General features: G+C 42.3%; 1 protein-coding gene across 1 annotated transcript; it reads left to right on the top strand.

Annotated features, from left to right (window-relative positions):
• The first annotated feature begins 4,200 nt into the window (after positions 1-4,200).
• LOC148538612 (olfactory receptor 6F1-like) lies at positions 4,201-15,507 on the top strand. Its single transcript, XM_088453417.1, has 2 exons — positions 4,201-4,245; positions 14,524-15,507. The coding sequence occupies exons 1-2, from the start codon at positions 4,201-4,203 to the stop codon at positions 15,505-15,507; spliced, it is 1,029 nt and encodes a 342-aa protein (XP_088309543.1).
• The last annotated feature ends 639 nt before the right edge of the window (positions 15,508-16,146 follow it).

Here is a 16,146-nt window from a genome sequence, read left to right as displayed (position 1 = left end):
TAATCAGTGCAATGTAACCAAGTAGTTTTGTTGCTTCCAATGGTTTTGTGTGAATATGATGCATATTTTAATGGGAAAAGACACTCATCATGGCAGAGTCTTCTGGGAACTTGCGAACCATATGGGGCTGTTTGGCACAACAGAAGCCACAGTGAATGAGGACACTTCTGTGAGGTATTTGTATACTACAGTGAACACTACCAGTTGGAATACATAAATACATGAATTATCTCTAATCATCAGCTCTGAGATGCACTTCACGGGAGATGGTCAATTTCTACATATTACACCTTCAGAACATTTGTGCTATACAATATATTTTATTTAGAACCGGGAATCTGCTATATTACCATGATGGTTTATATAGCTCTATTGTGTTTCATTTATTAATTGTCCTTTATGTTTTAATGTCTTTAGTAGAATTATTGTTTTTACATCACAGGGGCAGAGGAGACATTAGCATACCTTTCCTTCATGCATTTTCATTTTAATCAATTACTTGGAAACAGCCTTGTCTTTGGTATCCTGTCTGTACATCAATTTGTATATATACTTGTTGGATGAATTGGAATTATTAGTCCGGTTCTTTAGGCAATGCGGCTTGTAAATAGAACACCTTAATGCATTTGTTAGGGTCTGTCTTAATGCATTTGTTAGCAGGAAGGTCAAGGCTGGATAGAGGCCCCAGAGGAAATAATGTCAATCTCACTAGTCTTCCTCTTTATATTTCATGCAAGCAAAGCCCAGTCTTTCTTTTAGTGGTGGTTCTCAATCCCAATCCCCCCACTCGGCAATAAAAAAGGTGTATTGAACGGAGTTTAGCTTAAATCTTGGAATAAAATCCTTAAAAAACTTCTTGCTTCCAATCAATGTGGATGCAAACAATGGGTACATATTCCAAATTGTAACACTTCTTCATTTGACTAAAATCAATCTACATACTTTCAAAAGGTTTCCAAGTTGGAAGTTGTGCTGCTTTATGTGTCTAATCATTCTTGCTCATGTGATTTGCCTGACAAATAATGCATGCATAACAATACTGTTTAGGAAGAGATTTTACATTTTCAACAAACTTAGGGGTCTATTTAATAAGCAATGTTAGGAGATAGAGTGAAAAGTGATAAGGTGCCAGCCAATTAGCTCCTAACTGCCATCTCACAGTGTTTGAAAAATGACAGGTGGGAGCTGATTGGCTGGCACCTTATCATTTTTCACTCTGTCTCCTAACACTGCTTAGTAAATAGACCCCTAATTCCTCACATGTGATGGCAGTACTGTAGCACCATACCTGCATCTAAATGGCCATCAGGAGACTGCCACATGTGATCAGATCATTATATACAAACATAAGATGTATATGTAGCCTTTTCATACTTAGGGGTCCGTCTATGTATCAAGCAGTGAAAAGCTTGGGGAAGTGGGCCAGTGGAGAAGTTGCCCATAGCAACTAATCAGCTCCTACCTATTATTTTATAGACTGTACTTGATAAATCCTACTTCAAAGCTGTTTGGTTGCTATGGGCAACTTCTCCACGCTTTTCACTGCTTGACACATAAACCCCTTAGAGGCCTTATCTCGGAGTCTATCAGGGTCCACTGAGATGACAAGAAGATCATTTTTTTCTGGTAACTATGGGTCACTTTGTTTTAGCAGTATTGTTAACCAAAGTATTGCCTTTGGAAACCAAGTCATGTGTTCCAGGGTGTGCAACAGATTGTAAGAATAATGCCTTTAGATGTTGAGCAACGTACAGTAATTGCAATTTTTGTAGCTCAACTGAATCAGGAACCCTGTTATTTCCCTATGTGCCCATAATTATGTGCTACACCTAATGCAAACTAAGAATTAATGTAATTGTTAACAGATTTTCCCTCAACAAGTTCACATGCTTTTGTGAGGGCCACTAAGCAGCTTTGGCTGAGTAGATGGAGGGCAAATTGGCAGTTTTAGTCATAGGGGTCTATTTACTAAGCAGTGTTAGGAAACAGAGTGAAAAGTGATAAGAAAGTGATAAGGTGCCAGCCAATCAGCCCCCAACTGTCATCTCACAGGCTGTGTTTGAAAAATGACAGTTGGGAGCTGATTGGCTGGCACCTTATCATTTTCCTATTACTTTTCACTCTGTCTCCTAACACTGCTTAGTAAATAGACCCCTTAGATCTCAGTTCAGAATAAAAGGGAAGTAAACAATCCATTTGACGTTATCCATACAATTACCAGCGGCCAATGGTTTAAGAGTGTCCAATGCAAACATACTGGCTGGAATAGGTCAAGTCTAAAATCACTGTACTCTTACAGTCTATGTCAGGTATACACTATGTACCCTTTCTTTTACTTTGCAGTATCTTAATGGGACCTATGCATCAGCAATCAATTGGGGGCAATTCCCCATTTTGCAGATGATTGTGTAAAAATATCTGCAATATATGGGGTTCACCGATTGCCAATTCTGACCAAAAAGTGATTGGATCGGTAAATCAGGTTGTCCAACATGTTGGATTTCACCTTTGGGGCTGTAGATTGCTAATGTATGGTAACAATCACCCGATTTGCCAACCGTTACTAGTAAAATGATGAATCTTTCATGATTGGCAGATCTGTTCTTTGCTAAAAAAAAAAAAGATCTGCAAATTACTGAAAACTATCTGGAATGTATAAGTGCATATTAGTGTATTGGAGGATCGTAAAATCAGGGGGAAAAAATGCAGAATCATTTTTTTCTGATTGCTGATGTATAGACCCCATAACATTATATCCAGAAATATAAGTGCTCAGGACAGTGCCAGATCAACACACATCTTCCACACGTCACTTTTAGGAACTACCTGTAGTTTTAGGCTCCCTTGATTTTTAGCTGCATAATTCTGGACTTCTACAACTCTACAATCCTTCTCCTTTTTGGCATGGATCCACCAACCCACTTTTCTGTTTTTAATTGTATCTGATTTCGCATTACTATTATAACATTATGACGATTAGTTGAAGAAGATGTGTATGATTTTTTTTAAATGGAGTATGTGTTTTGCATTGTCCAGTATTTGACATACTGTTGGATGGAGGCATGCTTCCAACAATATATTTTTTTAAAGACTGTATGGATAAAGTAAATATGGATGTAGGTCTATCATAATTTTTCATTATGTCAGCTATGTAGTTTGAAAAGTGGACTGATAAGTTTGTAATCCTGAGAATATATAATAGCATATTGAGAGATACTTCAATAGCAATGCCAAAACTCTTATAAACTCTCTCATCGTCTCCCGCATTGACTAATCTTCCTACTCTGGAATTGTCCTCACCCATCTATCTCCACATCAATCCTTCATAAATGCAGCAAGACTGCTCTTACTCTCTCGCTGCTCCAAATCTGCTGCACACTTCTTTGCAAATCACTACACTGGAATTCTATGTCCTCCAGAATCCAATACATATTACACAGCCTAACCTGCATAGCCCCGAATAACACCTGCTAAACAACACCCCTCATTCACACATTTCAGTCTTATCTCAAAAAATGAACTTAATTTCTTGATTTATTATAAAGAAGACTATGAAAGAAGCCATGGTGATTTTGTGCGAACAGTATGATTTTTTTATTTTATTTACACAGTTGAGTAGATTTCTTGAATACACGATTACTAATAGAGAAGCATATACAGTTAAGGCGGGTATCCACTACTAGATATACAAACGAGAGCACGATTACGACATTGTTCAGTCTAGGCAGATCAAGACACGGACCTCTCTGCCGCTCTTGCTGCCGCCGGACCTCTCTGCAATACACAGGAAGGGAAACAAACAGTCACAGCCTGATGAAGCTGGACACTCACATGTTGTGAGTGTCCAGCGTCATCAGGCTGTGACTGTTTGTTTCCTTTCCCGTGTATTGCAGAGAGGTCCGGCGGCAGCAAGAAGAGAACAGTAGGTGCTCTCTATTGCTCCCCGTACATGCTGAACCTGACGGGATCAGGTTGACCAGCATGTACGGGCGATGGTAGATAGCAAAAACGACCAGCGGGCACGTGCATCTCTGGTCATTTTTGTCATTTACATACCCGATTTGCGGGCGATTTGTGGGCGATTGCACGATAACATGCAATCGCCTGTCAAAATCGCCTAGTGGATACCCCCCTTTATGTGCATCAATTCCAAATCCAGTTAAATATGATGCAAATTTATGCACAGCATAGAAAATTGTGATGTTGTTTGCATGCTCTTATGTGGTTCTTGCCCAGTACATTAAGGTAAGAGGGAAGTAGGGCTAACGCTGAACATCTGGTGAGGGGTGTAGTAAGTATTACCGCCGGCCACGTGACCAGCGGTTCAAATCCCGACAGCAGAAGCCCGGCAGAGGTGAAGATCCTGATCGCTAATAAGGTAAGTATAACTAACCCTATTTTCCCCCCTAACCCTCCCTTAGGGTTGCCTAACCCTAACCTCCCCCCCCAAGTGCCTGACCCTAACCCCCCTCTAAGTGCCTAAACCTAACCCCCCCTTCCCTGCAGCTCAACCTAAGTCTCCCAGGGTGGTGCCTAAACCTAACCCTCCTGGGGTGGTGCCTAACCCTAAGTCATCCCGGGAGCCCTAAAACCTAAACCTGCGGCTGACCGCACCTGGCCTACCTTCGTTCGGTATGCCGGGCGTCGAGCTCCCAGCGTAGGTCTAATGACAGGCGTCGGGATTTCGACGCCTGTTATTAGTACCTTGCCGGGATTAGACAGTCGGGAATCCGGCGGTCAGTATTTAGACCGTCGGCTTCCTGACTACATCCCCTGGCGAGGGTGATAGTTTCAGAAGACAGTAATATAATTTCATATGTGATCAGTGTCAGAGTGGAACATTTACTGTATTGTTGGTTTCAATATAAGAGCAGCTACTGGATTTGGAGCAGCTACAATGAGTGATGAACCCAGCACAAGAGGTTCTTAGGATTCCACAATGAATGAGTGATAACGCATGGCAGGAAACCCAAGGCCACTGAATTGAAGGGTGAACTGTAATATGTAATAGGGTAGCATTTATCACCATGCAAATATATAAGTACCCCAAAGCTACACCCTCTTTAGTGTGCATTATCGGTCTTATACCTTCCTCAACTTGCGGAGACATGAGATATGGAAGGACATTATGTAGTTGATCATGATAATTCCTCTGTTCCCACCTTAAAACATTTATTGTAAGTATAGTAAGAAGTCCTCTGTATCTGAAATATTATTTTCCTGACAGGCCAAACAATTATTATTATTATTATTATTATTATTATTATTATTATTATTATTATTATTATTATTATTATTATTATTATCCTGTATTTATAGAAGCTGTGGGAGGATGTGTTAATGTTCTAATATATTATTGTGAAAAATCGCTTCAAGATACTTCCATTAAGGAATAAAGAAATTATATGTGACACTGAGATAGTTATCTAGTAGTAAAATATAACTCACCTTAACCATCCCAGCACATTGTAAAAACTACTCCCTGAGAATTTGTAATCACTGGATGTGAAAGAATAGAATATATTCTGATAAACCGTATTAACACACTTTCCAGTATGACAAATTCTAAGTTTACCCATGGTCTGCTGGATAAGCTGAAACCAAGGGATTATATAAGATCCTCAATATTTGACCCTGCAAATAATAAGCAGAGCACTCTGGTTTTTATGTAATCTTTATGCAGTAATACAAACACACAAACTATCTGGCTGAATTCTGATAGTATCAACAATATAAATCAAAAGACAATACCAGCCATTATTTATTGTGACATGATAGAGGCAGACACGTGTACCGCGATCAATTTTTAATCACATTAACTTAATCTTTATGACACACTTATATTTTTTTATCAATTTTCACTCTTCTTCCATTGATATTTAATATTAATCTTCTAATATTAAAGGTCAAGTTTTAATAATGAGTGCACCACTTATGACATTTCATCTATCCTCTTTTGTCTTTAAACATAATATAGATGTCTGTGGTAGCACCCCTCAGTTACATTATTGGATTCTTATGATACAGGATATGAGGGTCTTTGCCTTCTCTTTCTGAGAAGAAACACACATTTTTTCTTGTGCGACTGTAATTGCTTTACCAGGTAATGCTTCTGTTAGCAGCTGATAAATATCAGCTCGTAGTTCAGATGATTGTCTCTAACTCTTCCCTAAATTTACAGTATGTATATTTTCTCTAAAGTCAGTTTATCCAGTTTTGTTTTAGTTTGGTGGGAGCACAGGGTCATGCTCAGAATGTGAACCCTGTTGCTCTTCAATAAATTTTATTAGATGGACAAAAATGTATCTATCTGATGCGTCTCTTTGCTCCCTAGTTTGTAGTAGACTAAAATAATCATCATTATCTGAAAAAGAGGGTCTTGATGCTCCAGAATTACCTGAATCTCTGGTGGAGTTCAGAAAAGCAAAGGGTCCTCTTATTGGGTTTTGAGGAACTTCAGGAAACTACGCTATCACTCCCTACACTAAAGTGACGGCTTGTACCAATGGAGGATTTTGTCTGTGGGGAGGACGTGATACTAAGAGAGTGATCATTCATTGGACAGTCTGGCTGTGCTATGCTATATGGAAAGATAATATAGTCTGTGTTTATGGACATTACTTCTAGCAGCTCTTCATAAAAATAATGATAATATATAAAAATAAAAATAGAGAGCGCTTGTATGATCATATGTGAAAAATGAAAACGCAATACCTGTGGGAAAAGAATGGTGATTAAAACAATGTTTATAACCCTTTTAGATGATTTGACGTCCGTGCAAATGTTATTTGGGTTCCAATATAATGCCATGCAGTAGCGGTATACTGGTAGAGTCAGTTCAGATCAGAAATTCTCTGTCTCTCCCTATTGCTGCCTACCTTGGCGGCTCCCGCTTCCGTCCACTTGGTTCCCTGTGACGTGTTCGCCCTCTTCGTCCGTGTGAACGGTGTGATGCTGTGGTGGTGCAGTGCTATGAGGTTACTGTAAATCCAATGTGCACTATTCAAACGCGTTTCTTTGCTATGCTATAGTCAAAAATATTAACAAGAATAAGACTGTGAAGAGGGGGATTCCAATAGTAAGCCTCATTGCTTCTTAACTGTGTCTTTCTAATCCTTATGAGAATATTCTAGACTAATACCCCTTGCACACCGCATTGCCGGGTCAAACTCGGGATTTTGTACACAGGTCCATACCGGGTGCAACCCGGCTGAGACTGCTTTCAAGCTGGCCGCCCAACTCGCTCCAAACACCAGCTCTTCCTATGCTGTGAACGGGTCCCGGGTTACCCATTCACACTGCACCGCGAGCCGGTGTTCAACCCTGCTCCATACCCGGGTTATTTCAACTGGGCTCTTTCACACTGAGCAATATCCCAGGTTGCTGCACACTCACGTGAAATAATCCGGGCTATTGCTGGTAATGTGAAAGGGATTGGGTATGGGAGACCGGCAGTCGGGATGTCAAAAGACCAACAGTGGCATCCCGATGCTCAGAATCCCGACAGGATCTAGGTAAGTATCCTAGCCATTCCCTCTTCACCCCTTAACCCTCCCTTCCGGGCATCTTAACCCTCCCTAGCCTGCACCCTAACCCTCCCGGTTAATGCCTAAACCTGACCCTCCCCCCTTAGTGCCTAACCCTAAACCCCCCAGTGGTGCCTAACTCTAAACCCCCTCCTGTCCGCAGCCAAACCCTAACCCCTACCCATGGTGCAAAACCTATCCCCCCCCCCGCTATACGATCAGGATGCCGGCTGTAGGGCTTCTGACATTGGCATCTCAACCTCTGTTAGAATTCCGGTGCCGGTGTCCTGGCCACAGGTCGGGATTCCGGTGCCGGGATTTCGAGATTAATTGTCTACATCCCATGTGAAAGGGGGAACATAATCTCTTTAGTGATGAGCAGAGATTCTAAACTTCTTTTTATCAATGACTACATGAGGGATGTTTACTCTACCCAAATCAAATGTACCACCATGGGGACAATGTCATAGGTGCCAGCTCTATGGGTACTTGGGCATTTCCAATATTGGTGCTGGAACTTACCATAACTATGCTTGCCATACAGCAGAACATGAGCATCCCCAAATAGTTTTAAAAAGCTGCCTCCTGTGAACAATGTAACATACTCCTTTTATTAGTTTCTTCAATGACTGTGGATGCTTACAAGCTTCTGAACTATATTGTGTACACGTGACGGAGCCTGGAATGTTTCATGGTAGACAATTGCTATTACTTGTTCCATGGGAGTGTTAGGGACCTGCCTGATAGAGGTCACCTGGACGCGGTGGGCAGGCCCATAATTATGGCCATTATTATGCAAAGAACCTCTTTGATGCTATTTAACAGTTATATTATTAGGTTCAGCATGGTTAGAGTGTGCACTTGCATCTGTCTCTTTTTGGCTTGCAGCACTACAAGTCTCAGCAGGTAGCACCTCACATTGTGCTTAGGTTGTGCAATGTAGGGCCCCTCCCCCTATGTAATTGCTATTACTTATCCACATCTAATAGTATTTGATATTGAGAACCATCCCAAGTAAGCCCTTGTGATCGGACCGCAAGGTAGATAGGTACAATTTCAAATCCCTAGACTCGTCTGCCACAAGTGTCTGATATTGGATAAAGATTTCATGTGGTCCTTTTATACAAGTAAAAAATATTACCCAGATCTGTCTATCTATCTATCTATCTATCTGTAAACAATAGGATGTAGTTAAGTTACCGGCAGCCCGGGATGCAGTCCATCAGAATCCCGACGTCAGAAGCCTGACCCGGGACTAAAGATAGGCATCTAAATCCTGATGCCTATCTTTAGCCTGTTGCCGAAATCCCGACAGCCAGCATCCTAAACAAAGGCAACCAGGGCCCTGTAAGGGGTTAGTTTTAGTGACCCCAGGGGGAGATTAGGGTTAGGCACCCCCCGAGGAGGGTTAGGATTAGGCTACGGAGGGGGGGGTTAGGGCTAGGCACCCCTGGGGGGAGATTAGGCACCACGAGGGGAGGTTGGGGTTAGGCACCACTAATGGAGGATTAGGGTTAAGGGGGGAGAGGGGTAGGGTTAGGCTACTTACCGCCCCTGTCCGCATCTTCATTGTTCGGGCTTCCGGCGTCGGGATATGAATCCGCGGCTATTCAGCCGCTGGGATTTCATACCCAACCCGTAAACAATATAGGGAGAGCTGTCCAAAGATAGTAATAAAAATGTATTCGTGCAGCAATTTATCAGTAATTATCCCTAAAAAAATCAATAAACTGAGAACACAGTTTTCAAAAAACAGTATAAACATAAAAATCGCAGAATAAACTAGCATAGGAGGTCTGTAAATTTCAACATTTTAATCACATAACATAGACTTGTTAATAAAGTGCAAATTGGAGACACTAATTGATTGATAATCATCATCCTTCTTAATCAATAATAATCATCATCCTTCTTAATGAATCTGAATAAGCAGCATATGAAATATCTCAGAAAACGGTAATTTGGTAGTCTCCTAATCAATAGGATGTTAGTATTATAATTAGGGGTGAGCGGGTTCGGATTTCTGAAATCCGAACCCCCCCGAGCCCCCCCGATCCGAGTCCGATCCGAGTCAGGCTCGACTTTTCCCGCCTGACTCGGATTCTGAAATCGAGGCAAAACGTCATCTTCCCGCCTTCCGAGTCTCGCGGGTTTTGGATCCTATATAAGGTACCCACGTCGGCGCCATTTTCTCACTCGGCTGTGGACAGTGAAGAGGGAGGGTGGGAGTTAGGGCTGTGTAGTGTAGTGTAGTGTAGTGCTGCTGTTGTCCACTACTTCAAAGTCCATAGGGGCTGGCTGTGTTGTGCTGTGCTGCTGTTGTTAATAGGGGCTGTGTCCACTACTTCAAAGTCCATAGGGGCTGGCTGGACTGTGTTGTGCAGTCAGTTCTCCATAGGGGCTGTGTCCACTCCAAAGTCCTGTGCAGTGTCCCAGTCCTAAAGAGGTGCTGTAGTGTTGTCCAGGGGGTGCTCTGTCCATCAGGGGTGCTCCCCCCAAGTGCTAAAAAAATAATATATTTTCTGTGTTTGTGAATTGTGTGCGCAGTAGCCGCACGTGCATCAACAAAGTAGTGCCAAGCGTGCGCCTGTGTCATAAGTAAAGGGCCAGCTGGCTTGACCGTTAAAGGGTGCTGTAACCCCCGAAAGTACACTCCAGTCCAAACCAAAAAAAAATTATTTTCTGTGTTTGTGAATTGTGTGCGCAGTAGCCGCACGTGCATCAACAAAGTAGTGCCAAGCGTGCGCCTGTGTCATAAGTAAAGGGCCGGCTGGCTTGACCGTTAAGGGTGCTGTAACCCCTGAAAGTACACTCCAGTCCAAACCAAAAAAAAAATTATTTTCTGTGTTTGTGAATTGTGTGCGCAGTAGCCGCACGTGCATCAACAAAGTAGTGCCAAGCGTGCGCCTGTGTCATAAGTAAAGGGCCGGCTGGCTTGACCGTTAAGGGTGCTGTAACCCCCGAAAGTACACTCCAGTCCAAACCAAAAAAAAAAATATTTTCTGTGTTTGTGAATTGTGTGCGCAGTAGCCGCACGTGCATCAACAAAGTAGTGCCAAGCGTGCGCCTGTATCATAAGTAAAGGGCCAGCTGGCTTGACCGTTAAAGGGTGCTGTAACCCCCAAAGTACACTCCAGTCCAAACCAAAAAAAAAATTATTTTCTGTGTTTGTGAATTGTGTGCGCAGTAGCCGCACGTGCATCAACAAAGTAGTGCCAAGCGTGCGCCTGTGTCATAAGTAAAGGGCCAGCTGGCTTGACCGTTAAAGGGTGCTGTAACCCCCAAAGTACACTCCAGTCCAAACCAAAAAAAAATTTATTTTCTGTGTTTGTGAATTGTGTGCGCAGTAGCCGCACGTGCATCAACAAAGTAGTGCCAAGCGTGCGCCTGTGTCATAAGTAAAGGGCCGGCTGGCTTGACCGTTAAAGGGTGCTGTAACCCCCGAAAGTACACTCCAGTCCAAACCAAAAAAAAAATAATTTTCTGTGTTTGTGAATTGTGTGCGCAGTAGCCGCACGTGCATCAACAAAGTAGTGCCAAGCGTGCGCCTGTGTCATAAGTAAAGGGCCGGCTGGCTTGACCGTTAAAGGGTTCTGTAACCCCCAAAGTACACTCCAAACCAAAAAAATATATATTTTCTGTGTTTGTGACTTGTGTGCACTGTGGCTGCACGTGCATCAACAAAGGAGCAGCGCCAAGCGTGCGCCTGTGTCCCATAAGTAAAGAGCCGGCTGGCTCATTTCTTAAAGGGTGGTGTAACCCACAAAGTGCACTACTCTCCAGCAAAAATAAAAAAATATTTTCTGTGTTTGTGTGCGCTTTAGCCGCACGTATATATATCAATATAACATAAATGGAGGACCAAACTTTCTCTGATAAAAATAAAATAGGGAAAGATCAAGAACCACTTCCTACTAGTGCTGTTGCTGCTGCTGGGAGTTGTTCATCATCCCAGAGAGGAAGTAGGAACATCACTACTTTTACTAAACAATTGACCCTCCAACAGTCCCTAGCGATGAGGATGAAGTACGACAGCAGTCATCCTGAAGCAAAACGTATAACTGAGGCCTTGACTGCTATGTTGGTGTTAGACGTGCGTCCGGTATCCGACATTAGTGCAGTGGGATTTAGACAATTGATGGAGGTAGTGTGTCCTCGGTTCCAAATCCCGTCTAGATTCCACCTGCATCCTCAAAGCAGCAGCGACAAGCGTGCGTCTGTCTGTTAAAGGGTGGTGACACCCTCAAAGTGTGCTACACAAACAATTAAAATATTGTTCTTTTTTTTTCTGTCTTTGTGAAATGTGTGGGCTGTAGCCGCACCTGCATCCTTAAAGCAGCAGCGACAAGCGTGCGTCTGTCTGTTAAAGGGTGGTGACACCCTCAAAGTGTGCTACACAAACAATTAAAATATTGTTCTTTTTTTGTCTGTCTTTGTGAATTGTGTGGGCTGTAGCCGCACTTGCATCCTCAAAGCAGCAGCGACAAGCGTGCGTCTGTCTGTTAAAGGGTGTTGTAACTCTCAAAGTGCTCCAAAAAAAAATCGAAAAATTTTTTTTAATGTGTTTGTGACTTGTGTGCGATGTAGCCACACTTGCATCCTCAAAGCAGCAGCAACAAGCGTGCGTCTGTCTGTTAAAGGGTGGTGACACCCTCAAAGTGTGCTACACAAACAATAAAAATATTCTTCTTCTTTTTTCTGTCTTTGTGAATTGTGTGGGCTGTAGCCGCACCTGCATCCTTAAAGCAGCAGCGACAAGCGTGCGTCTGTCTGTTAAAGGGTGGTGTAACTCACGAAGTGCTCCAAAAAATAAAAAACTATTTTTTTAATGTGTTTGTGACTTGTGTGCGATGTAGCCGCACTTGCATCCTCAAAGCAGCAGCGACAAGCGTGCGTCTGTCTGTTAAAGGGTGGTGACACCCTCAAAGTGTGCTACACAAACAATAAAAATATTCTTCTTTTTTCTGTCTTTGTGAATTGTGTGGGCTGTAGCCGCACCTGCATCCTTAAAGCAGCAGCGACAAGCGTGCGTCTGTCTGTTAAAGGGTGGTGTAACTCACGAAGTGCTCCAAAAAATAAAAAACTATTTTTTTAATGTGTTTGTGACTTGTGTGCGATGTAGCCGCACTTGCATCCTCAAAGCAGCAGCGACAAGCGTGCGTCTGTCTGTTAAAGGGTGGTGACACCCTCAAAGTGTGCTACACAAACAATAAAAATATTCTTCTTTTTTCTGTCTTTGTGAATTGTGTGGGCTGTAGCCGCACCTGCATCCTTAAAGCAGCAGCGACAAGCGTGCGTCTGTCTGTTAAAGGGTGGTGACACCCTCAAAGTGTGCTACACAAAGAATAAAAATATTCTTCTTCTTTTTTCTGTCTTTGTGAATTGTGTGGGCTGTAGCCGCACTTGCATCCTCAAAGCAGCAGCGACAAGCGTGCGTCTGTCTGTTAGAGGGTGGTGTAACCCTCAAAGTGTGCTCCACAAACAATAAAAATATTCTTTTTTTTTTTCTGTCTTTGTGAATTGTGTGGGCTGTAGCCGCACTTGAATCCTCAAAGCAGCAGCGACAAGCGTGCGTCTGTCTGTTAAAGGATTACATCGGTGACAGCATCCAAGTAGGCATGTCAGACAGTCCGTACCTGTACTGGCAGGAAAAAGAAGCAATTTGGAGGTCCCTGTACAAACTGGCTCTATTTTACCTGAGTTGCCCCCCCTCCAGTGTGTACTCCGAAAGAGTGTTTAGTGCAGCCGGGAACCTTGTTAGCGAAAGGCGTAGGAGGTTGCTTCCACAAAATGTGGAGAAGATGATGTTCATAAAATGAATGATCAACTCTTCCAGGGAGACCAGCCTCCAGAACGTACAGAGGGACCTGTGGTTCCAGCAGGGACGAATTAATACTCTGTGAGGATGAGGATGTACATAACATTGAAGAGGGTGAGGAATCTGTGGATGAGGAGGATGAGGACGACTTCTTGCCTCTGTAGAGCCAGTTTGTGCAGGGACAGATTAATTGCCAGCTTGTTTTGTGGGGGCCCAAACGAACCAATCATTTCAGCCACAGTTGTGTGGCAGACCCTGGCGCTGAAATGATTGGTTTGTTAAAGTGTGCATGTCCTGTTTATACAACATAAGGGTGGGTGGGAGGGCCCAAGGACAATTCCATCTTGCACCTCTTTTTTTTCTTTGCATTATGTACAGTTTGGGGCCTAGTTTTTCAATGCCATCCTGTCTGCCACTGCAGTTTCACGCCTAGATGGGTCACGTGTTTGTGCCGCCCACTCGTGTCGCTTAGCATAGTCATCCAGCTACCTCGGTGCAACCTTTTGGACATAAAAACACTATTGTGAGGTGTGAGGTATTCAGAATAGACTGGAAATGAGTGGAAATTAAGGTTATTGAGGTTAATAATAGCATAGGAGCAGAAAAACCTACAAATTCTGTGATTTTAGCTGTTTTTATGCTTTTTTTCAAAAAAATACAGATCCAAAACACAAAACCCAGAACCCAAAACACGGAAGGGTGGTTTTGGCAAAACCAATCCAGATCCAAAACACGAAGAAAGATCCAGATCCAAAACCAAAACACAAAACACGAAAAGTGGCCGGTGCACACCCCTAATTATAATCTAGTTGTTAATATAGAGTCAGTCTCCTGGGTATTCATGGAAAGAAAAAAACAAGTCTGTCAGCAAGTTATTTGATTAGTAATTATTCTCCTCCAGAAATATAAATCACACAGTCATTCGTCCATGGTCAAAGCAGCAATATGTGATACCTGTGGATGATTATTACTGGCTGTGCACGGCTTTATATAAAGTATACTCAGCTCACTGGTCACTTTGCGAAAGAACGTTTCAAAGATGCTGCAGGAGGCAAGCTGAGGGAGCCGCTAGTGTTGCTTCCCTCTGTCTATCGAATCTGTCTGTCTGTCTCTCTCTATTTATTAGCATTATCATTATCACAATGTTTATAAATACTGTTGTTTTATTTATATATACAGATTAGCATCTTAAAAGTACAATGTTGCAACCACACCGCTGTTTCGCAATTTGCTCTCGTGGGATTTTCAATGCATAAGACAGCATTTTATCTTTTTGGTCTTATTTTCATCATTTATATTTTATCTATAACAGCCAATGCTTTCATTATCATTATGGTTAAAAGTGAACCAAGTCTCCACAAGCCTATGTACATTTTCATCAGTGGATTCTCCTTCTTGGAGATCTGGTATCCTTCAGTCACTGTTCCCAGACTGCTGTGGGCTCTGCTTACCAAAGATATATCTATTTCTACAGCTGGTTGTTTGACTCAGTTTTTCTTCCATTTCTCCTTTGGTGCCACAGAAAATTTCCTCCTGACTGTAATGGCCTTTGATCGGTTTGTGGCTATCTGCAATCCATTGCGTTATTTATCTATCATGAATCCCAATACTTGCACCACACTTCTGTTGGGCTCCTGGTTCTGTGGGTTTATGGTTGTCATTGTCCCGTGCTTACAGGTCTCCAAACTTTCTTTTTGCATTCATAATAAGATTGATCACTATTATTGTGACTTTGCCCCATTGATCAAGCTGTCCTGCTCTGAGACCTCACGCATTGAAAGGATGGTCTTTGTCTCATCTTGTTTTGTAATATTAGGTTGCTTTTTGGCAATAATGATGTCTTATACTTGTATTATCAAAGCAACAATGAACTTTCCCACTTCCTTTGGCAGGTACAAAACATTTTCTACGTGTGCATCCCATTTAATTGTTCTCATTGTTTTTTATGCTACAACTATCTTCATGTTTGTTCGACCTAAGACTGGTGACTTTTTACACTTGAATAAGATAATTTCTGTTATCCCGTCTATTGTAACGCCCCTCATAAACCCCATAGTGTACACCCTGCGGAACAAAGCAGTTGAAAATGTTGTACAGAAAACAGTCCATAAGATGAGACTAAAAGTTGAAACATACTTCACAGTTTTGCAGAAATCAAAATAATTGCTGTTGGTTAACTTTGGTACAACCCTTATAAAGAATTTTGGCACTTGGTTTATTGGAAGTAATATGCTGTACAGTAGAGAAGAAAAAATACATTCACAGATTAATAATATTATTTAACTTAACCTGCATCCAGGATTTTTGCTGTTAAACTGTGAGTGCTTTGCTTCTGGAATAAATCATATCTATTATATAAGATATAATAAATACTGTACAGTTCCCAGAGATTTTGTACAGAAGACAGGGGCTGGCTGGCAACAACATATTGCTAGCTGTTTTCAACTTTTCACTAGAGATAAGCAGTACAGTTTTCCTGAAAGCCTAGCACACTCGAAACCTGGGGATTCCGAGTCGAACTGAGGGCCTGATTCAGAGGCGGACGCAAGTGGATAATCGCTCGTTCGACGAACGAGCGAGAAAATTTAAATTCAAGAGCTCGCTCGTAAGTTCGCTCATAGCTAATCTTCCGCCCCAAAGTCTCCCAACCCCTCCTCTAGCTAACGAACGAGCAAAATTGCGACCGTCCATCTCCAAATTTGGTTGCAGGGAACGCTCGCACAAGTCCAAACCGGAAGTGGGCCTGTCAGATTTCGATTACCTGCTCGTTCATTCTGCATACATACTTTAATCGTATCATGC

This window comes from Taudactylus pleione, unplaced genomic scaffold, assembly GCF_031769625.1.
Source record: "Taudactylus pleione unplaced genomic scaffold, aTauple2 ptg000039l, whole genome shotgun sequence".
Taxonomy (NCBI): domain Eukaryota; kingdom Metazoa; phylum Chordata; class Amphibia; order Anura; family Myobatrachidae; genus Taudactylus; species Taudactylus pleione.
Note: the sequence above shows the minus strand (reverse complement) of the source record. Positions and strands in the feature narration are given on the sequence as shown.

Bases quoted from the DNA above. Each gene is read 5' to 3' on its own strand.
- LOC148538612 (XM_088453417.1), top strand. From the start codon at position 4,201: ATGTTGTTTGCATGCTCTTATGTGGTTCTTGCCCAGTACATTAAG. The intron at 4,246-14,523 runs GTAAGAGGGAAG...TTATATATACAG, and splicing joins TTCTTGCCCAGTACATTAAG to ATTAGCATCTTAAAAGTACA.